This window comes from Vipera berus (genome assembly GCF_964194415.1).
Source record: "Vipera berus genome assembly, chromosome: 3".
Lineage (NCBI taxonomy): Eukaryota > Metazoa > Chordata > Lepidosauria > Squamata > Viperidae > Vipera > Vipera berus.
The window spans coordinates 129,078,486-129,104,607 of NC_138204.1; the positions used below are offsets into that span (position 1 = coordinate 129,078,486).

Genomic DNA, 26,122 nt, shown 5'->3' on the forward strand with positions numbered 1-26,122 from the left:
TCAAACATACTATATACAACGTATGTATAGACCTACACCCTTGCATATAAGTAACATATAAATATTATTCACTGTCCATCTTGAATACATAACAGAACGAGAAAGCTTTAGAGTTCACAAGGTTAATACTGCATGGAACAAAGCTGTGACTGAATCTGGATGTTCTGCTTCGGATACCACGAAGCCTCCACCCAGAAGGTAACAAGGAAAACAGGTCGTGAAGAGGATGTGTAGTGTCCCAGACAATCTTGCGGACGGTGCTCAAGAAACGCTTATGTGCTATGTCCTGCATGAAAGGGAGGGAACTGCCAATGATCTTTTCAACCATCCTCACCACTCTGCACTGCCTTCCTATCTGAAGCAGTGATGCTTCCAAAGTAGACTGTGATGCTGTATGACAGGATGCTCTTTAGTAATTGCAACTATGTTCCTTCTTCAAGGCTGCATCCTTGCTTTTTTATACCTAGTTACAGGTAGTCCTTGTTTAGTGACCACAGTTGGAACCAACAACTCAGTTGTTAAGTTGCCGCTAAGTGAAATCATGAACACATTTATGATCTTACTTCAGCTTTTCTTTGCTTTACAGATATGCAGTTGTCTTAAATATAAGGATTGGTCACAAAATTATTTTTTATTACTATCGTAACTGCAAACAGTGGCTAAATGAGGCAGTCTCTAAATGAGGACTACCTGTACACTGTTTATATATATGAGGAGACTGTGTCTATGCTTACAAATATATAATGGGTTGTTGTTGTTAGTTGCGAAGTCATGCCCGACCCATCGTGACCCCATGGACAACGTTCCTCCAGGCCTTCCTGTCCTCTACCATCTTCTGGAGTCCATTTAAGCTCACACCTACTGCTTCAGTGACTCCATCCAGCCACCTCATTCTCTGTTGTCCCCTTCTTCTCTTGCCCTCAACCTTTCCCAGCATTAGGTTCTTCTCCAGTGAGTCCTTCCTTCCCATTAGGTGGCCAAAGTATTTGAGTTTCAACTTCAGGATCCGGCCTTCTAAAGAGCAGTCAGGGTTGATCTCCTCTAGGACTGACTGGTTTGAACGCCTTGCAGTCCAAGGGATATATATAATGGGTAGCCTAGCTCTATACCCAATATGGCAGATACCAGCTTACATGAAAGCCATTGTGTATATCAGGAGGTTCCCTATTAGTCATGTTTTAGCCATGGAGATTAACTCTATGTACAATCACTAGAATAGGAAAGGGGGGAGAGGGATTGGTTACTATTCCTTGAATATTCAATTGGATATTAATATTATATGTTAATATTAATGTGTTAATAGAGGCCTTCATCCTGCAACTAAAATGTTGATGATTAACATATTAAGTTAGCATTTCTTCATATCTTCATATCGACTGTTATTTCAACAGTGAAATAGCAGCTACATCATTTTGTTGAAGAGCCATATAAAATATAGTATTCTTTTCTATAATTAGAGTAAGAAGCAACTGTATGCTGTAGATTGTTTGGAATGGAACAGTTAGTATGGTTTCCCAAAGTATTTCCTCTTCACTTTCTATCAGTATATGAGAAATTGCTTTAGAAATTTGAGTACTGGCTGACCAGCCGTAGTCAGCGTGTGGTCCTCAATGGAGCTGCATCTACATGGAGGGAAGTGAATAGTGGGGTACTCCAGGGCTCTGTTCTGGGCCCAGTGCTCTTCAACATCTTCATCAATGATTTGGATGAGGGGATAGATAGGCAACTCATCAAATTTGTAGATGACACCAAGCTGGCAGGAAGAGCCAACACTCCAGAAGACAGGCTTAAGATACAGAAAGATCTTGACAGATTTGAACATTGGGTGCTATCTAACAAAATGAAATTCAACGGTGAAAAAAGTAAGGTTCTGCATTTGGGCAAGAAAAAACAAATGCACAGGTATAGTATAGGTGGTACCTTGCTCAATAGTAGCAACTGTGAGAAGGACATTGGAGTCCTAGTGGACAAATATGAGCCAGCAGTGTGCTGCAGCTGCCAAAAAAGCCAACACAGTGCTAGGCTGCATTAACAGAGGGATAGAATCAAGGTCACATGAAGTGTTAATACCACTTTACCATGCCTTGGTAAGGCCACACTTGGAATACTGCATCCAGTTTTGGTCACCATGATGTAAAAAAGATGTTGAGACTCTAGAAAGAGTACAAAGAAGAGCAACGAAGATGATCAGGGGACTGGAGGGTGAAACATGTAAGGAACAGTTGCTGGAATTGGGTATGTCTAGTTTAATGAAGAGAAGGATGAGGGGTGACATGATAGCAGTGTTTCCAATGGATGGAAACTAATCAAGGAGAGAAGCAACCTAGAACTAAGGAGAAATTTTCTGACAGTTAGAACAATTAACCAGTGGAACAACCTGCCTCCAGAAGTGGTGAATGCTCCAACACTGGAAGTTTTTAAGAAGAGACTGGACAACCATTTGTCTGAAATGGTACAGGGTTTCCTGCCTGAGCAGGGGGTTGGACCAGATGACCTCCAATGTCCCTTCCAACATCAACATCATCATCATCATCATCATCATTATTATTATTATTATTACTACTACTACTACTACTACTACTACTACTACTACTATTATAAAAGTGGATAATTTTGAGTGCTTGGGATTGTAGAAAACCTAGTTGAACTGCTAGAAGTTACAGAATAATGTCTCCAATTGGTATGTATGTATGTATGTGTATATATATATATATATATATATATATATATATATATATATATATATATATATATATATATATATATATATATATATATATATATATATATATATATATATATATATATATATATTGCTATACTCTAATTCATTTTATTCAGAAAGGTATTATAAAACTAAGCAAAATAGATATATAAATAATTATGACAGTTAAAATTAGTATAATTTTTTCTTTTAATTATTGCTGAGCTTAATAATACTATTGAACTTTGATCCATCCTAAACTTCCATCAATATAACTGGAGAAATGTAGCTCCAAATATGAAGAGTCATGGCCTACAGATTGAGAAAAAGAGAACATCTTCGTATGTATTAAATCTGTTACAGGGATATAAGGGTAAGGAACTTGTAGATGCTGTTGTTTAGAAGAGAATACAAGGGTTTCTTGTACATGTAATCTTCAATTTAAGACCATTTGTTTTAACAATGATTACAACGGCCTTCGGAAAAATGATTCACAATCTTATCTTCAAACTTATGATAGTCGAACAGATCCTGCAGGCATCTGATTGAAATTCAGGCACTTTGCAAACAGCTCACATTTATGACTGCTTGCAATATCCTGAAATTACAATGATCACAATTTGTGACCTTCCCAGCCAGTTTCCACCAATTGGCGAAGCCGTATTTGCTTTATAATTTGCTTAACAACCATGGTAAAAATGGTCCTAAAATTGGGTCTGGTCATGAGATGATTCACATTGCTTAGCAACTGAAGTTTTGATCATAAGTTGAAGATTACCTGATCATGATTTCAGATATGCCACTGGAAGACCAATGCAGAAGGAAATTAAACAAAAATGCTAAATAAATAGCGATGTCCAAACTTTACTAAGAAAAAAAATCAATAAAATGAAACAAAGTAGAATGATTTGAAAAGAGAAAAATTAGGAATGATCAAAAGTTACTTGGGACTTGAACATTCAACTAAGACAGGGGTGTCAAACTGCTAGCCCGCAGGCCGGTTTCATCGTACCAAAACCATGCCCACCCCAGTCGCGATACGTCGCGACACATCACGTGACATGATGAGTTTGACACCTGTGAACTGAGACAAGTACTGCTTCATAGAAAAAAGGGTGAGAATGGCTGAAAGCTAAAAAAGTTGAAATGCGAAATGAAGGGGTTTCTTTTCTTTGTTTGTCTTAGGAAGTATAATGAAGTTGAAAAAGTGGCTAAACAGGCAAAGACTTGGAACAGAAACCAAAGTAAACTAAAAGAAAGAAAAGTTCCAGTATGGGGCTGTAGTTGTTTTCAATTCACCATTGAGTCATTTAATTTTTTTTTTATTTTCTATTTTACCCCTTGAGTTTCTCAAATTCTTCAAACTGATATTGAAGTGTGGATTAGTGAATAATTTACTGGGGCAGAAACCTCCACAGCTAGTTATTGCTTGTTGTAGAGGATTGATGAAACCTTAGGCCTAATCAGGGTACAGACAATATTCTCTTGGCCTTATAGAGTAATAGGTAAAGGTAAAGGTTCCCCCGCACATGCGTGCTAGTCGTTTCCGACTCTAGGGGCCGGTGCTCATCTCGGTTTCAAAGCCGAAGAGCCAGCGCTTGTCCGAGGACGTCTCCGTGGTCATGTGGCCGGCATGACTAGACGCCAAAGGCGCACGGAACGCTGTTACCTTCTCACCATAGTGGTTCCTATTTTTCTATTTGCATTTTTACGTGCTTTCGAACTGCTAGGTTGACAGAAGCTGGGATGAGTAACAGGTGCTCTGTTACGCGGCACTCGGGATTCAACCCGCCAAACTGCTGACCTTCAGATCGACAAGCTCAGCGTCCTAACCCACTGAGCCACCGCGTCCCTTTTTATAGAGTAATACTGTACATCTAATTGTTTCTGTTATACTGAACAAAGCCTTTTCAGCATAATCTCACCCTCCAAAGATAAACTTGCTTGACCTAGTGTCATATTAGGTCTCCCTTTCAGCCAGGATCATCATAATTAAATCTGAACGAAAATTGCTTAATTTTTGGAAAAAAAATCTGTTCAGCTTCACTTTTATTTAATTAATCTAATATATTCAATGATGCATGTAAATGCTATTTAGGAATTAATTATATTCTTATTAGTGTTGTAATGAAAGATTGTACCTGTTGAAATTTTTGTTGCCTTTCCCCCCCCACTCCTGGTCAGTTAAGATGTGGGGCTCCATCTACACGGCTGCCCAATGACAAATTGAAGGCTGTTATTCCACCTTTCTTGCCCCCTTCAAGTTTCGAGTTGTGGAATTCTGATAGAACACAGAACAAAGAAGGCAACAAAGAACAAACAAGACTTGGCTTTCCACACAGATCTACAAGTATTGACTATAGTGCTGACAAAGTAAGATACCTGTTTAAAGTTTTATTTAAACTTTAATAGTCAAATTTCTGAGTTCCTTAAATACATTGTTTGTTCATCTACTGTATGAATGAAATTGGTGTTTTGAAATTTGAGTATACTTTATTTTCACCATTTATTGATTGATTTATTGTATTTGGCAAACAGCCCAATGATACAATTCTGGAGGTTGCACAACAATGCAAAAAGAAAACAAAATAATATAAGTAATATACATGTACAGAAGAACTCCCATATAGCATTCTGTGCTATAGTCTTGAATTCTTTTAAAATAGTTATTCATGTGATTAATAAAACAAGTGCAGAACTTTAGACTGTAAAAGTACAAAGACACTAGCGTTTGATGATCCATTTACAGTTAGATTTGAGAAAGATGTCACCGTCAGTCCCCAAATAACTTTTAAAATGATTGGGCATTTCTCCAAGGTTTAATTCAGAATTCTTAACCACCATGGTGTTTTATCTCTCAATGTTACCCCAAAACTAGTTTCACAAATGTATTATGTTATGCCACTTGTTTTCATTATTCTGCATTTACTCATTTTGTTGTTGAATGCGTAATTCCGTATGAAAATGAATTTATTTTATAAATATTAGTAAAAAAAAGTTATTTAAACTCTATTTTTCCAGACATCCTTAAGTAGAGGTAGTAGACCAATTAAACTATCCACTTTTGCAAGAAGACCTCCAACTCCCAGCAATTCAAGTAATTTCAACCATTCGCCTCATTCTTCTGGTGGATCCAGCAGCATAGGAGGAGTTAGCCGGCATGGTGGAGAACTGCATAATAAATCAGGTATCTATACATTTTAAATGTAGAAAATATAAATTTAAATATAATAATATAAGAAAGGGCTAGGCAGTACTTTGGACATGAAGGCCAAAAGGTGCTTCAAAGTATGTGTAAATGCATATGTAGCATTTGACAGCAATTGTTTAAATGAAATATATTTTTCATGGGATGAAGAGATAGCTATGGATTATGTCAGTTGCATCCCCAGAAAAGATGCAGCTGCATTAAGGAGTTGTAGACAAAGGCTACACTAGTAGGTGGGTGTTTTCTGAAGTACTCTTTTGTTTTTGAAAAAAGACTACATGGCCCTAATACTTTAACTCAGGGGTCTTCAGACTCGGCCCTTTTATGACTCATGGACTTCAGCTCCCAGAATTCCTTAGCTAAGCACACTGGCTGAGGGATTCTGGGAGTTGAAGTCCATGAGTCATAAAAGGGCCGAGCATGAAGATCCCTGCTTTAACTAGACCAGCCAGATAAGCAAAGACTAATACTTCTTCTTTGGTGAAAGTATTTGCCGGTGACATCACTGTTGCCCAGGGGATGCAGAGTTTACATTCTGTGTTTACAGGTAAAGTAGATTGATTTCTTTGCATCCCAATAGATTTAAGGCTTGTCACTTGACTGCACCAATATATGATTGCAGTTGTGACAGTTCCAGTTGCCATTGTTAAGTGAATCTTGTGTGGTCATAAAATATGACATCATTTGATCACCATTTGCAACCTCCTTCAGCTTCCCCATTCATTCTGCTTGTCAGAAGCTACTAGTGAAGCTCACAAATAAGGATCGTGTGACCACGAGATACTGTGACTGCTGCAACTGCAAGCCAAGTGCCAAGCATCCAAATTGCAATCATGACTGTGGGGATGCTGTGATGCAGCAACGAGGGCCGGTCGTATGTCTCTTCATTTGGCACCACTTTGAACTTTGAATGGTCATTGAATGAGTGGTCATTAATTATACTGTTATCCAATAAATTCATGTAGTGGTGAATACTGACAGAATTATAACCAACACAAATTCTAAAACTCAAGAGAGGTATTGTATTTGGATAGTTGTTTTACTATTGTTACAATTTATTTTTGCCCATTGCAGCTATAAAGGAAGGCCATCCTCCTCCAAAGCTACTTATACTGTACATATATGTGCGCACCTTATTTTCAAGCCAGCATGCTTTTGAAAGAGGCACAGAATACCGTATATACTTGAGTATAAGCCGAATTTTTCAGCCCACTTTTTGGGCTGAAAAATTCCACTTCGGCTTATACTCCAGTCAACAAAAAAAACTTACCGAGGACTTGTGCGCGGCCGAGGCTTTGGTGCTTCCGGGATCGCCCGCACCTCTCCCAAGCCACCGCCGTCCGAGACCTGCCGAAGTTTGGGGAGGTTTGGGGAGGTGCGCGCGCACCTCCCCAAACTCCGCGCCTTGCCTGCCTGCTTCTTTCCGCAGCGGAAAGAAGCAGGCAGGCAGGGCGCGGAGGAACGGAGACTTGCCGACGTTTGGGGAGGTTTGGGCGCCTCCCCAAACCTCGGCAGGTCTCCGTTCCTCCGCGCAGACCTGCCGACGTTTGGGGAGGTTTGGGCGCCTCCCCAAACCTCCCCAAACGTCGGCAGGTCTCCGTTCCTCCTGCCGACCTTTGGGGAGGTTTGGGCGCCTCCCCAAACCTCCCCAAACCTCGGCAGGTCTCCGTTCCTCCTGCCGACCTTTGGGGAGGTTTGGGCGCCTCCCCAAACCTCGGCAGGTCTCCGTTCCTCCTGCCGACCTTTGGGGAGGTTTGGGCGCCTCCCCAAACCTCGGCAGGTCTCCGTTCCTCCTGCCGACCTTTGGGGAGGTTTGGGCGCCTCCCCAAACCTCGGCAGGTCTCCGTTCCTCCTGCCGACCTTTGGGGAGGTTTGGGCGCCTCCCCAAACCTCCCCAGGTCTCCGTTCCTCCTGCCGACCTTTGGGGAGGTTTGGGCGCCTCCCCAAACCTCGGCAGGTCTCCGTTCCTCCTGCCGACCTTTGGGGAGGTTTGGGCGCCTCCCCAAACGTCCCCAAACCTCGGCAGGTCTCCGTTCCTGTTTGGGGAGGTTTGGGCGCCTCCCCAAACCTCCCCAAACCTCGGCAGGTCTCCGTTCCTCCGCGCAGACCTGCCGACCTTTGGGGAGGTTTGGGCGCCTCCCCAAACGTCCCCAAACCTCGGCAGGTCTCCGTTCCTGTTTGGGGAGGTTTGGGCGCCTCCCCAAACCTCCCCAAACCTCGGCAGGTCTCCGTTCCTCCGCGCAGACCTGCCGACCTTTGGGGAGGTTTGGGCGCCTCCCCAAACCTCGGCAGGTCTCCGTTCCTGTTTGGGGAGGTTTGGGCGCCTCCCCAAACCTCGGCAGGTCTCCGTTCCTCCGCGCAGACCTGCCGACCTTTGGGGAGGTTTGGGCGCCTCCCCAAACGTCCCCAAACCTCGGCAGGTCTCCGTTCCTGTTTGGGGAGGTTTGGGCGCCTCCCCAAACCTCCCCAAACCTCGGCAGGTCTCCGTTCCTCCGCGCAGACCTGCCGACCTTTGGGGAGGTTTGGGCGCCTCCCCAAACCTCCCCAAACCTCGGCAGGTCTCCGTTCTTCCTGCCGACCTTTGGGGAGGTTTGGGCGCCTCCCCAAACCTCCCCAAACGTCGGCAGGTCTGCGCGGAGGAACGGAGACCTGCCGAGGTTTGGGGAGGTTTGGGGAGGCGCCCAAACCTCCCCAAACAGGAACGGAGACCTGCCGAGGTTTGGGGAGGTTTGGGGAGGCGCCCAAACCTCCCCAAAGGTCGGCAGGTCTGCGCGGAGGAACGGAGACCTGCCGAGGTTTGGGGAGGTTTGGGGAGGCGCCCAAACCTCCCCAAACAGGAACGGAGACCTGCCGAGGTTTGGGGACGTTTGGGGAGGCGCCCAAACCTCCCCAAAGGTCGGCAGGTCTGCGCGGAGGAACGGAGACCTGCCGAGGTTTGGGGAGGTTTGGGGAGGCGCCCAAACCTCCCCAAACAGGAACGGAGACCTGCCGAGGTTTGGGGACGTTTGGGGAGGCGCCCAAACCTCCCCAAAGGTCGGCAGGTCTGCGCGGAGGAACGGAGACCTGCCGAGGTTTGGGGAGGTTTGGGGAGGCGCCCAAACCTCCCCAAACAGGAACGGAGACCTGCCGAGGTTTGGGGACGTTTGGGGAGGCGCCCAAACCTCCCCAAAGGTCGGCAGGTCTGCGCGGAGGAACGGAGACCTGCCGAGGTTTGGGGAGGTTTGGGGAGGCGCCCAAACCTCCCCAAACAGGAACGGAGACCTGCCGAGGTTTGGGGACGTTTGGGGAGGCGCCCAAACCTCCCCAAAGGTCGGCAGGTCTGCGCGGAGGAACGGAGACCTGCCGAGGTTTGGGGAGGTTTGGGGAGGCGCCCAAACCTCCCCAAACAGGAACGGAGACCTGCCGAGGTTTGGGGACGTTTGGGGAGGCGCCCAAACCTCCCCAAAGGTCGGCAGGTCTGCGCGGAGGAACGGAGACCTGCCGAGGTTTGGGGAGGTTTGGGGAGGCGCCCAAACCTCCCCAAACAGGAACGGAGACCTGCCGAGGTTTGGGGACGTTTGGGGAGGCGCCCAAACCTCCCCAAAGGTCGGCAGGTCTGCGCGGAGGAACGGAGACCTGCCGAGGTTTGGGGAGGTTTGGGGAGGCGCCCAAACCTCCCCAAACAGGAACGGAGACCTGCCGAGGTTTGGGGACGTTTGGGGAGGCGCCCAAACCTCCCCAAAGGTCGGCAGGTCTGCGCGGAGGAACGGAGACCTGCCGAGGTTTGGGGAGGTTTGGGGAGGCGCCCAAACCTCCCCAAACAGGAACGGAGACCTGCCGAGGTTTGGGGAGGTTTGGGGAGGCGCCCAAACCTCCCCAAACGTCGGCAGGTCTGCGCGGAGGAACGGAGACCTGCCGAGGTTTGGGGAGGTTTGGGGAGGCGCCCAAACCTCCCCAAACAGGAACGGAGACCTGCCGAGGTTTGGGGAGGTTTGGGGAGGCGCCCAAACCTCCCCAAACAGGAACGGAGACCTGCCGAGGTTTGGGGAGGCGCCCAAACCTCCCCAAAGGTCGGCAGGTCTGCGCGGAGGAACGGAGACCTGCCGAGGTTTGGGGAGGCGCCCAAACCTCCCCAAAGGTCGGCAGGAGGAACGGAGACTTGCCGAGGTTTGGGGAGGTTTGGGGAGGCGCCCAAACCTCCCCAAAGGTCGGCAGGAGGAACGGAGACCTGCCGAGGTTTGGGGAGGTTTGGGGAGGCGCCCAAACCTCCCCAAAGGTCGGCAGGAGGAACGGAGACCTGCCGACGTTTGGGGAGGTTTGGGGAGGCGCCCAAACCTCCCCAAAGGTCGGCAGGAGGAACGGAGACCTGCCGACGAGCCGCGGCCACACAGGGTATTCCTGTGTATTCAGGCTTGCAGAACGGCGGATCGGCTTATACTCGAGTCAATAACTTTTTCCAGTTTTGGGGGGTGAAATTGGGGGTCTCGGCTTATACTCGAGTCGGCTTATACTCAAGTATATACGGTAATGTGTCTTTTCTTTTTTAGCCTGCAGTTCTTGTGTGTTGCTTATGACAGTAAACTGGAAACTAAGTGGGCCACAGAAGAACAGTTTTTCCTCTGCTAGTCCTCTAGGCTGGCTACCAAGTAAATGAGTAGAGTAGAGTAGAGCAGGGCTTTTCAACCTTTTCACCCATTGTACCAAGCCACAGCCGAGCATGACACCTGTCTGCCTGCCAGGTTCCAATGTACCACAGGTGGTATCCATACCACTGGTTGAAAAGCCCTGGAGTAGAGTAGAGTAGAGTAGAGTAGAGTAGAATAGAATAGAATAGAATAGAATAGAATAGAATAGAATAGAATAGAATAGAATAGAATAGAATAGAATAGAATAGCTTTTATTATCATTTTATATGTACACTAATCAGCATACATTAAAATGAGATTTTGTTGCATGCAGCTCTCAGAGGGTGACCAATAATCACTGCATAAACATGACAAAAAAATAAAATAAATTATGCATACACCCACATGCATACACATATATGGTCCTGAGAAACAACAGAGTCTAGTTTGGATCTATACATATACATAGTGAGAAAAACAAATCTTGTGAGATTACCAGATGAAGGGCATAGGGAACAAAGCTGTTACAGAATCTGGCAGTCCTGCTAGAAATACTTCAAAACCTCCTCCCAGAGGGGAGCAACAGAAACAGACCGTGAAGTGGGTATGTGGGGTCTCTAACAATGCTTTGAGCTCTAAGCACTTAGCGCTTATAAGCAGTGTCCTCAACAACAAGAAGCAGGCTTCCTATAATCTTCTCAGCTGTCCTTACCACTTTCTGTATGGATTTTCTATCTGAGGCACTGCTACCATCACACCAAACAGTGATGCAGTTTGTTAAGATGCTCTCAATTGTGCCTCTGTAAAAAGTGGCCAGGACAAAAGGAGAAAGATGTGCTCTCCTCATCTGACGTAGGAAATGCAGATGCTGATAAATGGAAATTGACATTGTATCATTTAATTAATAGGGGGGGAAAAAGAGGCTGGCCTTTTTATTTAGAGGAACATGCATCCACGAATTATACAGTATTTGTCTTTTTAGACCTTTGTTTCTGTGTGCCCTGGTAGCTGCTGATAACCTTCTCTTCAAGCCTTAAGGTAAAGGTAAAGGTTCCCCCGCACATGTGTGCTAGTCGTTTCCGACTCTAGGGGCCGGTGCTCATCTCCGTTTCATAGCCGAAGAGCCAGCGCTTGTCCGAGGACATCTCCGTGGTCATGTGGCCGGCATGACTAGACGCCAAAGGCGCACGGAACGCTGTTACCTTCCCACCGTGGTGGTCCCTATTTTTCTACTTGCATTTTTACATGCTTTCGAACTGCTAGGTGGGCAGAAGCTGGGACGAGTAACAGGCGCTCACTCTGCTACGCGGCACTCGGGATTCGACCCGCCAAACTGCCGACCTTCCGATCGACAAGCTCAGCGTCCTAACCCACTGAGCCACCGCGTCCCTTTCTTCAAGCCTTACTCACCTTTAATATTATCACACTCGGTCTTTGTGGGCTTCTTGTCTCTCAAACCTGGTATTTCTGTCCTGGATCTGAATCCATCTTGCACTTGGACCTATTAATTTTGCTTGTCTTGTGACAAATTTTTAGACAATAGTTAAAATCCATCTCCTACATACATGCATATAATTGAGCTGCCATTACCATCTCAAATTGTACGTCTCAGTTACATCTTTAAAATAATTTCTTTTAAATTAAAAAGCACCTTTGTTAAACAGTTTGTTTTTAATGCTACTTGTTAAAACATTTTTTTTAATTTAGAAAGAATAAAGTGAGGTATGTCAGAATTTAAAATATCTTCCTATCTATTTTAAGGTGGCAGTGCGGACAGCGTTTTATCCCAAATTGCAGCTCAAAGAAAAAAAGCTGCTGGTCTATCTGAACCAAAATCAAGTCAACAGCCAATTATAGTAGGCTTAATTTCATCTTGTCCTCCTGATGTGGAAAATGCACAGACCATTGAAAATGGACATATTCTTAAGGTTACGTTTATTATTCTTATCTCAAAACTACTAAACAAGCATGCATTGTAATTGGGTTTTTTTTTAGAAAAACAACATATAAAATATATTTCTGGGTTTAAATGTAACTCTGCCATTTAATAATAAAAATATATTTCTAAAAATAAATGCCTTTTAAATGTATGCCATCAAGTCTGTGTTGACTCCTGATAATTTCCTGGACTAGTCCCTGCAGTTTCCTTGGCAAATTTTCAAAGTGGATTGTATTGCCTGCTTCCTAGAGAAAAAAAGAGACTGGACGAAATTCATCCATCTTGCCTTTGGGTCTAAGGTGGGACTAGAACTCACAGCCTCTCAGTTCAAGCTTGATGATCACTACATCAAATTGGCTCTCAGTAAAAACAGTAATAACGCTATTATTTATACAAAGGGTGCATGGCATCTTAGACTATTAATATATTTATTACAGCATTTTGAAGAATAGCTTCCAACGTTTTTGATATAGGAACCACTACTTCAGTTCTAGTACTGTGTGCAAAACAATAATGCCAGTAGTAAAGAGACACTAATATACAGATGCATCTTGAAGTCAGGTATAGGACAGATGAAGTCCTCTGTTGAAAGCGGAGTTGAGAAGTATATTAGTAGTTTTTCCAGGACTGTTTCTATATCCAACTTTTGCTGGTTGATCACTACAATTTCACTTCCTCAGCAGTAGCCAAATTCTGTTGTCATGCTGTTGTCAAGATCAGAAGTAAAATTTTGACCCATCAACATTAATATTCTGTTCCTAGATAAGAATTTTAAATCTTCCTGTTTTCTGGCTTTATAACTTTACTTTGTAAGGTATATTCTTTCTTTTTCTTGTATCATTTTGTATAATTTGGTCTACGATCATAAATTGAATAAACAAAATGAATTTTTTGGAGGTTACCAAATTTAACTATTCTTCAGTAAAAGCTTGAAATAAAGATTTGACTGAAAGCTAGATGGCCCAATAGTTTGACTCAGTGATCGGTACAATGATTATTTGTTTCTGATAGCTATTATTTAAACCCATTTGCCATGGTTTGCAAACTATAGTTTACAGGTATACCAAAATTATACACTGATCCGCCCATAATTATAAATATAAATGTATTCTTTGTCAGGGTGGCTATAAACCAGTTACTAAAAATTACATTGCAAATAATGCTCAGCTTATCAATGTTTTTTATGACTTCCTTTTAAATTAAGATGGCTTCTGGGGGATTGTCATTTTTTTCTATTGAAACTACTTGTTAGCAAGAGCAGTTCTTATGAGGGAAGTAAGTAGTCCAAAGAGATACAGAAGGATCTGTAAGCTTATGTTACAAGTTTAAAGTATAATATGATTTTGGATATACATAAATTAATCTCCTGTCCAATTGCGCTTTACTTCTTGTGATTTTGTGGACAAAATTTTCTTGGCAACAACATGAAATAGTTTTGACATAGCCTTCCATATCTATCCTAAACAGATTTGATAAGTTTTGTTTTTTGAATATTGGCTACGAACTGCCCCCTGCCATAAGCTTTGGGCATATTAACAAAATAAAGATTATTCAGATGTATTTGCCAATGCTGTTTCTCCACCCACCTGTTTCTCCTTTTCCACCCAACCATTCAATATTGAATAGAGTTAGACAAATGCATACTTTAGTATAATTGTATTTAATGAGATCTTGATATGGGAATTCATTCACTGTGGTTGTCATTGCCTGATGCCAAGAATAAAATTATATTGATCCTTGCAGATTCCTCAGTGTTAGATTTCTACCTGCCTGTGACAAATATAGGCTTATTGAGTCTATTCCATTCTGTAACATACTCTTTCCTTAATAATGCTTACAATAGAACAGAGTTCCCCAAACTTTCAAGGTTGGCCCGGAATGGAGAGGGAGAAAGAAGGGATGATTTGGTGTGTGTGTGTGTAAATGCATGCACGTGCGCATGCACGCGTATGAACACCCATTGCTCAGGTGAGTGAATGCTTGGGGTGATGTGAGTGCTTACACATGAGACTACAAATACCTGCAGTGCTCGCACGATGCTCACACTAATGGAGCTGTGAATGCCTGCAATGCTCATGGAGATGCGCAAGTGGGGCTGTGAACATATGTGACACTCGCAGAGACGCTTGTGTGAGTTGGACCATGAATGCCCGCAATGCTTGTGGTGATGCGCAAGTGTGGCTACGCATGCACATGCATACGCGCAGGCTGGCCAGCGACTCACACGGCCCAGTGGCCAATAGGCCATGGCCCGGTATTGTGCCGCAGACTACAGGTTGGGGACCCCTGCAATAGAAGACCGTTGGCTTAATATACTAAGGTTCTTTAGTACATTAACAACATTCCGTGCGCTTCGTGGTATAGTCATGCTGGTGATGTGACCACGGAAATGTCGGACAGCACTGGCTCCCTTGACTAAGAAACAGAGATGAGCACTGTCCCCTGAAGTTGGAATCAACTGGACAGGGGAAACATTAGCTTCACCTTTTTCTATGATTTTTATAACTGAAAAGCTGCCTTTTATAATTGAGGAAAAAATTATTTTCAAAACATATGAAATATAATTCTATTCTAAGCATAAGGGAATAGTGGAACATAGTTTATCATTTTCTATCAATATTATACATGTAGGAAAAAATCAAAACATATTCCTTATTCTTTGATGAACAGGCATTTCTATAATTTTTTACAAAAATAAATGGCTACCAGGAATATTTGAAAAAAAAAGGGTCTTCATTGCTGTGTCATATCTTGGCTTCTCACAACCTCCCCCCAAATGTTAAAGAGCTTTTAGAATTAAAAAAAAGAATGCATATTTTTTTGACACTGTATTTTTTGAGCATATTTTAGAAGAGAAAGAAAAGCAGGTGTTTGTTAGAATATAAATAAATATTTAAATGCATAAATTACATTGTATAAATTCTAGCGGCATACATTTAGCAATAAAGTAAAAACGGAAAGAAGCAATTCTGGGAAATAGTTGTACAGTTGCCTCAAGTTACATATTTTCAGTTAATTATGTATGTTTTACTTCAAATGATAGATCAGCTCTGAGATAAGCTGTATTTTCTATTTGTGTTCTGTAAATGCAAAATATTTAAAACTAGCAGACTTCTTGAGCTCTTAAGAATAATTGATATGGGCTTTTCTGGCATTAATCCATAAAGGAAGCTGAGGATATCAAATGTTCCAGTTTTTCAGCAAATATTTTTTGTAGTGTTCACACTACTATCTAGGCAGAAGTCTGTTTTCCGGTACTCAGAATAGCTTATTACTAACGGCTACATTTTAATGACCATTAAGATAATTTATATAGAGAGAAAAATATCCAATATTTAAACTTTCTTTAAAAAAACAACATTGTGACATATTTTAATAACAGGAATTTTTCTGTATTTTTGCTAGGTAAAACAGAAATTGGACGCGAACCAAAAACCTCCTTCTGAGAATTCTTCTACCTCTAAAAGCACATCCCCAACTCTCACACCTTCACCATCTCCATTACCATCCCCCAAGATACAGAGTGCAGGGTCTTCTCTTTCTTCGTCTCACAGACAAGGGAAAAGCAGTGGGGGCTCCAGCAGTGGGACTTTAACTGATGAAGGTAAGTAATTATAAGCTTCATAATCGGCAGTAACACTGAAAAGTTTCGTTAGACTACGCCATTCCAGAATGTCACGTGCCTTTTAGTCTCTTGGGCAGAAAAAATTGGATACAGAATGAACATGGGTGGGTAGGCCATCACTGTGATTTATTTCTTATTCTTGGGACAGAAGGTGCACATCTGAACTCGTGCTCCTGATACTATGTTTAATTAGTAATATATTTTTTCCCCATCACTTTGACCAATGGCTTCAAGACAACTTACATAAGGAAGGTGAGAAGATGTTTTGTGGTTTGCTCAAAACTGTTCAAGATAAGAAGGGAGCTGTGGCAACTGGGGAAGGAAGGCAAGTGGAGAAGAAATTGGGCAAACTGAAAATCAATATTGCTTGTGGATGATAAGGCACAAACTATTCAAAATCACCAATGTTTCCTGCACTTGACCTAGGCAAAATTTGGATGGGCAGTCTAACTCCCACTTGGCAGTATGCAAAGAAAAAGGATTTTATCTCCCAGAGAAGATAAATGGAAATTTATTGTATACTGTATTTAGATAGCAAAATGGGGGGGGGGGGGAAATGAAATGGTAATAATCAGAGAATAGAGGTGCTAAGGTGTACAAGATACATTTCTTTCACATTACCTTTTGTACATATCCTGTTTTCACATTGTGAATGTGATATATACTCTATTATAATGATTATTTATTTAAAAGACTTGTCTGGCTGCCAATCTTAAGAAACACAATTCTGGGTGGCTCACAACAGCAATTTAAAGCAAGAAACAATAGAAAAAGATGGACTCATTGATTTGTTATATCTGGAATAAACAAACCATTCTTATTTTGTTCTGTGTCTATTATAGTAGTTTCACACAGATTATAGGAACTATCTTGCCCAGGATGTTGGGAAACAGGATTCTTTTCACTTCCACCTTGATTTGCATACTGGGTCAGGCATAACTGTGCAACATTATTTTACAATTCTTATAATGCAATTAACAAAAATTTAAAACCTTTATTTATTTTTTCTTAATTTAAAGATGAACTTACAGGCATCCTGAAAAAGCTCTCTCTTGAAAAGTACCAGCCTATCTTTGAAGAACAGGAGGTAAATCTTTTTGTTTTGTTTTCCATTCTTTACTGCTGGAAACTTGGGGAAACCTGGCTTGTATATAATAGCACTGCAAGAATTACTTTGATTTTTTTAACCAAAACGTAATCTCAAAATTTATCATCTGTTTTTTTTTCAGAAACAGTGTGAAACACAATAATCCCATCTAGAAAGATGGTGATGGTTGTTTCTGTGAACTGTCTTAATCCTAGTCAAAACTGTTAAGTTTTTAATTCTGCAAATAACATTTGGTTTCTGTTTAATCTTATGTAGAAAATGTGAGACTATTTTGGAGCTGCCTTTACTTTTTCAAATGTATTAATAGACACTCCTATCAATCCTATGTATAGGTATTTTGTTTTGATGGAGCTATATTTGGAACATTTTAGAGACTACCTGAAAAACTCAAGGTCTGTGGGTAACCTGAAGCCCTCACCCATTCCTTTGGCAGCCAAAAGTCAAAGAGTAGAAGGGAGGGAGGAAAAGATAAAATATTTCATCTGTTCAGGATCCTTCTGGGGGAGAGGGGTGTGTTTATGTACAATTCTCTCTGAGTGTACGTTTATGTATGTGTCTGTGTCTATATCTTTTTCACAACTTACATCATTTTTCTTTTAAAAATGCAAAAACAGTTAATTCAACCATCCTTGGAAACAACATGCATTTATTACATAGCAACAGATAACTTTTCCAGAAACAATGGTTCCTAAAAACCTACATCTCAAAAAGTAATATGTCATTTTTCTAAGTCAGTGCTTCCGAAATTTAAGTATAAATGTTTAAGGATATTTATGTATTTGAAAAAGGTATATGACTAAACAGGTAAATTTGTTTGGTAGCAACAATACATAAAACTATATTAATAAGAAACCAACATCAAACAGTCCAAATGCCATTAAGAATTATAATCAAGCCTTAACCAAGGCTCCCTTAAGCAAGGAGAACTACCTGAGGACTGAAAAAGAGCTTAAGTGGCTCCCATCTTCAAAAAAGGGGGGGAAATGGATCCAGAAAACTACAGACCAATCAGCCTGACATCAACATGTGGGAAGATCCTGGAAAAGATAATAAAGCAACAGATCTGCAAACACCTAGAAGCAAGTACAATTATAATCAGAAGCCAACATGGATTTGTCAAAAACAGATCATGCCAAACAAATCTTATTTCATTCTTTGACAAAGTGACTAAATTAGTGGACCAGCAAAACGCTGTGGACATAGTATACTTCAATTGCCCTAAGGCATTTGACGAATTAGACCACAATATCATCATTTTAGCCATTGTCTATCCACTGCAAGATGAAGGCCTCTTCTGCATGTTTCCAACCAATACGGTCCTGAGCTTTCTTTTGCCAATTGGGCCCGCAATACTTGCTGATGTCGTAAATCCATCTTGTTTTAGGTCTCTTTTGTGGACACTTTTTATCAAGTGGGATCTGTTCTATGACTGCCTTGGTCCACCTGCCATCAGTTCTTGTTATGTGACCAGCCCATTTCGATTTCAATTCTTTTACTCTCATACATCTTTAGTAAATTAGAAAAATGTGGGATAGACACCATCACCACCAAATGGATTCGTAAGAAAATCACACTCAACTAATAGTCCTTAATACAGCTACATCTATGTGGAGGGAAGTAGTGAAGTACCTCACGCTTCTGTTTTAGGCCCAATATTCTTCAATATCTTCATAAACAATGTAGATGAGGGAATAGAAGGGGAACTTGTCAAATTTGCAGATGACACCAAGATGGCAGGAACAACAAACACCCCAGAAGATAGGCTCAAGATCCAGAAGGATCTCAACAGACTTGAACACTGGGCCCTAATCTAGCAAAATCAAATTCAATGGTGAGAAAAGTAAGATTTTACACTTAGGTAAGAAAAGCCAAATGGACAGGTATAGAGTAGATGGAACCTGGGTCAATAGCAGCAACTGCAGAGGGATCCAGGATTTCTAGTAGACAACCACTTAAATATGAGCCAGCAATGTGCTGCACCTGCTAAAAAAGTCAATGCAATCCTAGGCTGCATTAACAGCGATAGAATCAAGAACATGTAAGGTGTTAGCACTGCTTTATAGTGCCTTGGTAAGACCACACTTGGAATACTGCATCCAGTTTTGGTTGCCACAATATAAAATAGGTGTTGAGACTCTGGAAAGAGTGCAGAGAAGAGCAACGAAGATGATTAGGAGGCTGGAGGATAAAACATGAAGAATGATTGGAGGAATTGGATATGTCTAATCTACTGCAAACAAGGACTGGGGTGACATGATACTGTAGCAGTGTTAGAATATTTGAGGGACTTCCACAAAAAAGAGGGGGCAACCTATTTTCTAAAGCACCAGAAGGTGGGACAAGAATCAAAGGGTGGAAAATAATCAAGGAGAGAACCTAGATAGAACTAAGGATAAATTTTCTGACAGTAACAACAATTTACCAGTGGAACGGTTTGCCTTCAGAAGTTGTGGGTGCTCCATCACTGGAGGTATTTAAGAAAGAGATTGGACAGCCATTTGTCCAGAGTGGCATAGGGTTTCCTGCTTGAGCGGGGGACCTCCGAGGTCCCATTGAACTCTGTTAAGTCACACACCAACAGGCAAATGAGGCTCCACTAATGTTCATGTTCTAATGCTTTGGAGCTCAAATAGAATACGGTAATTGGTGTTTTTTTATCAATATTCCACTTAAATAAACTTGTATAGACTACTTGCACTTTGTTTTATTAGCTATGTATTTTACAGTTTTAATGCATTTTTCTAATTTTTAACTCTATTACAGGAAAGAAAAGATAGAAACATATGGCTAGCATAAGCTTAAACAACTTTAGTAATTGAAGGATAGGTGAGAATGTATAACATTGATAAATGCTTTAGACTATTTAAAAGATGTTACATACTGTTATGTATTGGGCTCAATTGTAACACCACGTGGTAAGCTGGAGCTAGCTAACGGCTCTCCAGCAACTCAGACTCCCCGTCTCCAGTGCTGCTATTGGCCGCATAGGGGCCAGGCTATAAATTGCTGCAGAGTGCAGCCCAGTTCTCAGTTCAGATCCTGCAAGCAAATAAACATGACCATTGCTGAACTCACTTGCCTCGTCTCCATTCCTGCGCAACGAACTCACTACACAACACTGGTGATGAGGATGGGATCCTGCTTCTCCGAAAGAGCTGAAGTTGACTAGGGGAGAGGCAGCACAGGCCTGGTGGGAAAAGGCATTTCCCCTCCCCCTTCGGTTGGCTAGCCAGACACTGTAGCGACCACGTGCTCAGTGGATCAGTCCCTGGGCATCGGAGAAGCAGGATCAGAAGACGCAGTAACCAGTTGAGAAGTTCTGAAGAAAGCCTAAGGTTGGAAGGCTGCAAGAGTTCGATATCAAGGGATGGCCATCCTACTTGTCCCAGGTAGAAAACTACCTCCGGGCAAATCAGGTTGCAGAAGGTGGGCTGAAGGCCGCCATGCTGCTCTGTGTGTGCGGCCCAGCCACATTCGAACTGGCCGAAAATCTGTTCGCCCCGACACCGCTGGAGTCAGTCTCCTACGCTGAGCTTAAGAAGAAGCTAGGAGAACATTTCCAGCCAAAGATGTCAGTGATTGCTTGGCGTTATAAATTTGAACAGTGAATGCAGCAGCCCGGTGAGACTGCGTCAGAATACATTGCGGCCTTGAGGCAGGCCGCATGCTGTGTAAATTTGTGGACGTTTAAGAGCGACTGCGAGACCGGCTCGTCTGCGGCCTACAAAGCTAAATACTGCAGCAAAGACTGTTTGCTAGACCGAATTTAACCTTCACTGAAGCCCAGGACAAAATCATGGCAGACGAAGCCGCCGGGGGTGCAGTCCAAACAGTCCAGCCCGCCAAAATGATGAAACACGAAGAAACAGTCCACCATGAGGACGCCAAACGCTCAGAGGAATCATCAGAGAAAGAAGATGCCGAAGTCAACAAGCTACACAAGGAGCCGGACGCACAGCACCACAGCAGCAAGCAACAAGAAACTCATTACAAGGCAGTTCTCTTACCTAGATGTAAAGGTTGTGGCGGCAGCCACCAACGCGCTGATTGCAGATTCCGGTCAGCCATGTGCAGGGCCTGCGGCAAAACCGGCCACATCGCAGCAGTTTGCAGAGCTCGCCAGAGGGACCGGCCACCGAAACACCAGTCGGAAGTTCCGACCAGGATAGGTACCGGGGCCCAGGGACCATTTGGTGTGGGGTTTTGTAAAAGCCGCAGAAGTGTATGCCGCACCGGGGCCCAACGCCCCCTCAAACCAAAATTTAAACTTCAGGTGGAGCTACAAGGCGTCCCCTGTAAAATGGAGTTGGACACAGGCTCAGCTGTCTCCATTATTTCCCTGGACACATTTACTTTTGTGTGCAGTCGCAGTAGAAAATGGGCCAAGCTAAGGCCCTCTGACTTAATTTTAACTGATTTTCAAAACGCTAAAGTCAAAGTTAAAGGGGAAGCCACCTTGGCTGTAAAATTTAAAGGGCTTTATGGGCACCTGGAGGTCATAGTAGTAGGGGGCCAGAGAACGAGTCTAATAGGACTCGATTGGTTTGATGCTTTAGGCATTCAAGTAACCGGTATCAACTGGACACAAGCCGCGAATCTAATGTCAGTTTGCGAGGACTTTGCAGACATATTTGATTCAGCCCTAGGAACATACACAGGCCCGCCTATTTCATTCAAGCTAGATCCCAGCGTGGTCCCCATTAGGGTTAAGCCTCGAAGGGTCCCCTTTGCCCTCAAACATAAAATTGACACAGAAATAGACAAGCTTGTAGAACAGGGCATTTTACAACCAGTTGATGGTGGGGAGTGGGAAACTCCTATAGTCACACCACTCAAGGCCAACGGAGAAATTAGAATATGTGCAGACTATAAATGTACTATTAACAAAGCCCTTAAGCAACACGAAAACCCTGTCCCAGTGGTGAACCACATTTTAGCTTCTTTGCAAGGGGGCACTATTTTCGCAAAGTTAGATTTGGCACAGGCCTATCAGCAATTGCCGGTCGATGAGGCCACAGCCACAGCTCAGATGATTGTGACTCACAGGGGGGCTTTCAAAGTGAAGCGTTTACAATTTGGGGTTAGTGTTGCTCCAGGCATTTTCCAGGGAATCATGGAATGCACACTTAAAGGCATTCAGGGTGTTTGCCCTTATTTTGATGATGTACTAATTGCTGTAGAATCCACAGAGGTATTAGCCAGCAGGCTCAGAGCTGTCCTACAAAGGCTGCGTGAAGCAGGCCTCAAATTTAAAAAGAGTAAATGTAGTATTGGGGTTTCTTCAACTGAATTTCTGGGATTTCGAATTGATGCTAACGGTATTCACCCTGCTGAGTCCAAAGTGAAGGCCATTCAGTTGGCTCCTAGTCCTAAATCCAAAGGAGAGCTACAAGCATTCTTGGGCCTCCTCAATTTCTACCATGCATTTCTGCCTAACAAGGCCGCATTGGCAGAGCCTCTTCACAGGCTCTTAGATAAAAATACTCCATGGAAATGGACCAGCATTCACGAGAAAAGTTTCCAGGACCTAAAGGCACTATTGTCAGTTAAATCTACTGTAACTCATTTTAGGGAGTCTAAACCAGTCTGTTTAGCATGTGATGCATCTCCTTATGGGGTGGGGGCAGTCTTGAGTCATTTAGAAAAGAATGGAACACAAGTCCCTATTGCATTTTATTCAAAGACACTGTCTTCTGCTGAGCGTAACTACGCTCAAATTGACAAAGAGGCCTTAGCCATTGTAGCAGGAATTAAAAAGTTCCATGACTATTTATATGGCAGGGACTTCACGGTCTTCACAGACCACAAACCACTGCTGGGACTCTTCACAACAGACAAACAAACTCCCCACATACTTTCCCCAAGAATGCTGAGATGGTCTATTTTCCTGTCAGCATACACATTTAAGCTGGTTCACAAACCCGGCAAAGAAATGGGCCATGCTGATGGCCTGAGCAGACTCCCACTGCCACTAACGGAACCAGACCTGGCCCCTGCGGCCAGAATTCCATCCATTCAGGACCTGCCAGAATTTCCCCTCCATGCAGGGGACATAGCTGCAGAAACAGCTACTGATAAAACACTTAGTAGAGTGCTTTCATGGGTACACACAGGGTGGTTAGATAAAAGCCCAGGCTCTGAGTTCTAGAGTTACTTTGTTAGAAGACATGAGCTATCAGCTCACAAGAGGTGCATCCTATGGGGGAACAGAGTCATAATTCCTTCATCACTGAGAGAGTTTTACAGTCACTACATGAAGGCCATCCAGACATTGTCAGAATGAAAGCTTTAGCAAGAAGCTACCTTTGGTGGCCAGGTCTAGACAAGGACATTGAGGCACAGGTACATGGATGTTATACATGCCAGCAATCAAGGCCTGAAATGCCACAGGCTCCAGTTCACAGGTGGGACGCACACTCCCTGGTCTAGAATTCACATAGACTATCCTGGGCCCTTTCAGGGGCAGCTCTTCCTCATAGTAGTATACAGCCACTCCAAATGGCTTGAAGTAATCCCAGTTGCAAACATGACTACTGCTAGGACCATCCAGGTGCTGAGAAAACTGTTTGCCACACATGGGTTGCCAGATGTCTTAGTTTCAAGACAATGGAGCCCAATTCACTGCTGCTGAATTTCAGGCCTTCCTAAGAGCAAATCTCATCAGACACACAACGTCTGCCCCTTTTCACCCGTCCTCTAATGGTCAAGCAGAATGTATGGTGAGGACCACAAAGGAGTCACTTAAATCAGTGTTTTTCAACCACTGTTCCGCAGCACACTAGTGTGCCGCGAGATGTTGCCTGGTGTGCCATGGGAAAAATTGAAAAAACACTGACCTAGGAGACAGCGGTGAGAGGAGGAGGAGGAGGAGGAGGAGGAGGAGGAGGAACAGCCGCGGGCGGAGCAGCGCTGCAAGACTCTCTGGCGGGGAGCACTGGGCACCGGAGCCTTGGCTAAGCTGACGGCCCTACTTCGCTGGAAGCAAAAGCCCAGGAAAAGAAGTGGGCTCGACCTCTCTAGGCACCAGGGCTCCACGGCAGCATAGCTCCGCCCCCTTCTCTGGCTTCGGAGGGTCTCTTGCTGAAGAGAGAGAAGCTGGGGAGAGGCGACCGGCTCGCTTATCGGAAGAGGACGGACGGGCGGCTAGCCCGGCTCGCCTGAGCTGTCGCGTGGTTGGTTGCCTGCAACGTTCGAAAAAGCTCTTCTTCCCCAGCACGCGCTGCTTACTCCTTACTCCCTGCGCGGCTGAGGATGCGAGACTCCCGCCTGGTCGGCTGCCTGGCTCCGCTTTCTTTGCTCGCCGCGACCCCTTACCCCAGCCCGAAATAGAGGGATCTGACCGCTTCGCTCTTGGAGGCTTCGCTTGCGTCTGAAAAATTACATGGCTGATTTTTTTTAATCTGTCCTTTTGATACGTTGCATAATAAAATGTCCTTTGGACCAAAGCAATTAAAAACCTTTGGGGTTCCCCTCCCCCTCTGGAGTGAAGTGCTTTTGATGGTAAAGGTGAGAAAGAAAGAAAAAAGGAAGGGAAAAAAGGAGAAAGGGGGAAGGGGAAAAGGGAGGGAGAAAGAAAAAAAAAGGAGAATAGAAAAGAAAGAGAGAGAGAGAGAGAGGAAGGGAGGAAGGAAGGAAGGAAAAAAAGCAGGAAGAAAAATTAAAAAGAAATGCAAGTAGCTTCCAGTTTCCACAACAAGTAGAAAGCAAGAAATTGAGAGAGGGAGGGAAAGAAAGTGGGAGAGAGAAAGGCAGGAAAGAAAGGAAGAAAGATAGAAAGAAAGAAAGAGAAAAGAAAGAGAAAGAAAGAAAGAGAAAAGAAAGAAAGAAGGAAAGAAAGAAAGAAAGAAAGAGAAAGAGAAAGAAAAATAAATGAAGGAGAAAAATGCAGAAAGAAAAATTAAAAAGGAATGCAAGTAGCTTCCAATTTCCACAACAAGTAGAAAGCAAGAAATTGAGAGAGGGAGGGAAAGAAAGTGGGAGAGAGAAAGGAAGGAAGGAAGATAAAGAAAGAAAAGAGAGGGAGGGAAGAGAGGGAAGGAAGGAAGGAAGAAAGAAAAGAAGAGAAAAAAGAAAATACAGAAAGATAAATTAAAAAGAAATGCAAGCTTTCCTTTTCCTTCACAGCAAAAACAAACAAAAGCCCCAAAATAAAATAAAATAAAATAAAGAGGATGATAATAATAATAATAATAATAATAATAATAATAATAATAATAATAATAATAATAATAATAATAAGAAGAAGAAGAAGAAGAAGAAGAAGAAGAAGAAGAAGAAGAAGAAGAAGTTGGAAGGGACCTTGGAGGTCATCTAGTCCAACCCCTTGAGAACACAGGCCATCCTCGACTTACGACCGTTCGTGTAGCGACCATGGGGAGGTCCAACGGTGCGGAAAACGGTGGAGTGCCTCGTGATTTTTTTCATGAAACAAGTGTGCCTTTGCCCAAAAAAGGTTGAAAAACACTGACTTAAATGCATAGTAACAGGGGACTGGCATCACAGACTGGCAGATTTTTTACTCTGCCAGCATTCTACGCACTGCTACAGGCAAAGGTCCTGCAGAACTTCATTGGGGGAGGTGACTGATCACTAAACTGGACAGGTTGCATCCAGATAGAGTGGCAGCAGAAGCCTCTCGACCAAAACCCCCAAGGGGGCTGCAAGTGGGCTATTGGGTATGGGCCAGAAACTATGGACATGGGAATCTGTGGGTTCCTGGTAAAATTGCCAAATCATCTGGTCCCCTCTCTTACGAAGTGAGGCTGGAGGGAGGGCGAGTCGTCAGATGCCACATTGATCAACTCAGAAAACGGTTTCCAGAACGGCCACTAAGCGAGGACTGCATCATAAGTCCCTCCCAAAGTCCCCAAACTTGCAGCCAAGCCAGCCCACACATGGACTATCAAGACTCTTCCTTCATAAGCAATGAGGAAT

The 26,122-nt window shown here is 43.3% G+C and overlaps 1 protein-coding gene across 2 annotated transcripts in view; it reads left to right on the forward strand.

Moving 5' to 3' along the window:
* ANKS6 (ankyrin repeat and sterile alpha motif domain containing 6) overlaps positions 1 to 26,122 on the forward strand; it is a 43,579-nt gene that overhangs the window by 12,275 nt on the left and 5,182 nt on the right. For both annotated transcript variants that reach the window (XR_014025824.1, XM_081322770.1), the window contains exons 9-13: positions 4,889 to 5,077; positions 5,726 to 5,891; positions 12,278 to 12,444; positions 15,861 to 16,059; positions 17,100 to 17,167. Coding sequence is in view for 1 of the 2 variants with exons in the window: in XM_081322770.1 (XP_081178896.1) it covers positions 4,889 to 5,077; positions 5,726 to 5,891; positions 12,278 to 12,444; positions 15,861 to 16,059; positions 17,100 to 17,167 (789 nt within the window). In the remaining variant the exon portion in view is untranslated. The remainder of the gene's footprint in view (positions 1 to 4,888; positions 5,078 to 5,725; positions 5,892 to 12,277; positions 12,445 to 15,860; positions 16,060 to 17,099; positions 17,168 to 26,122) is intronic.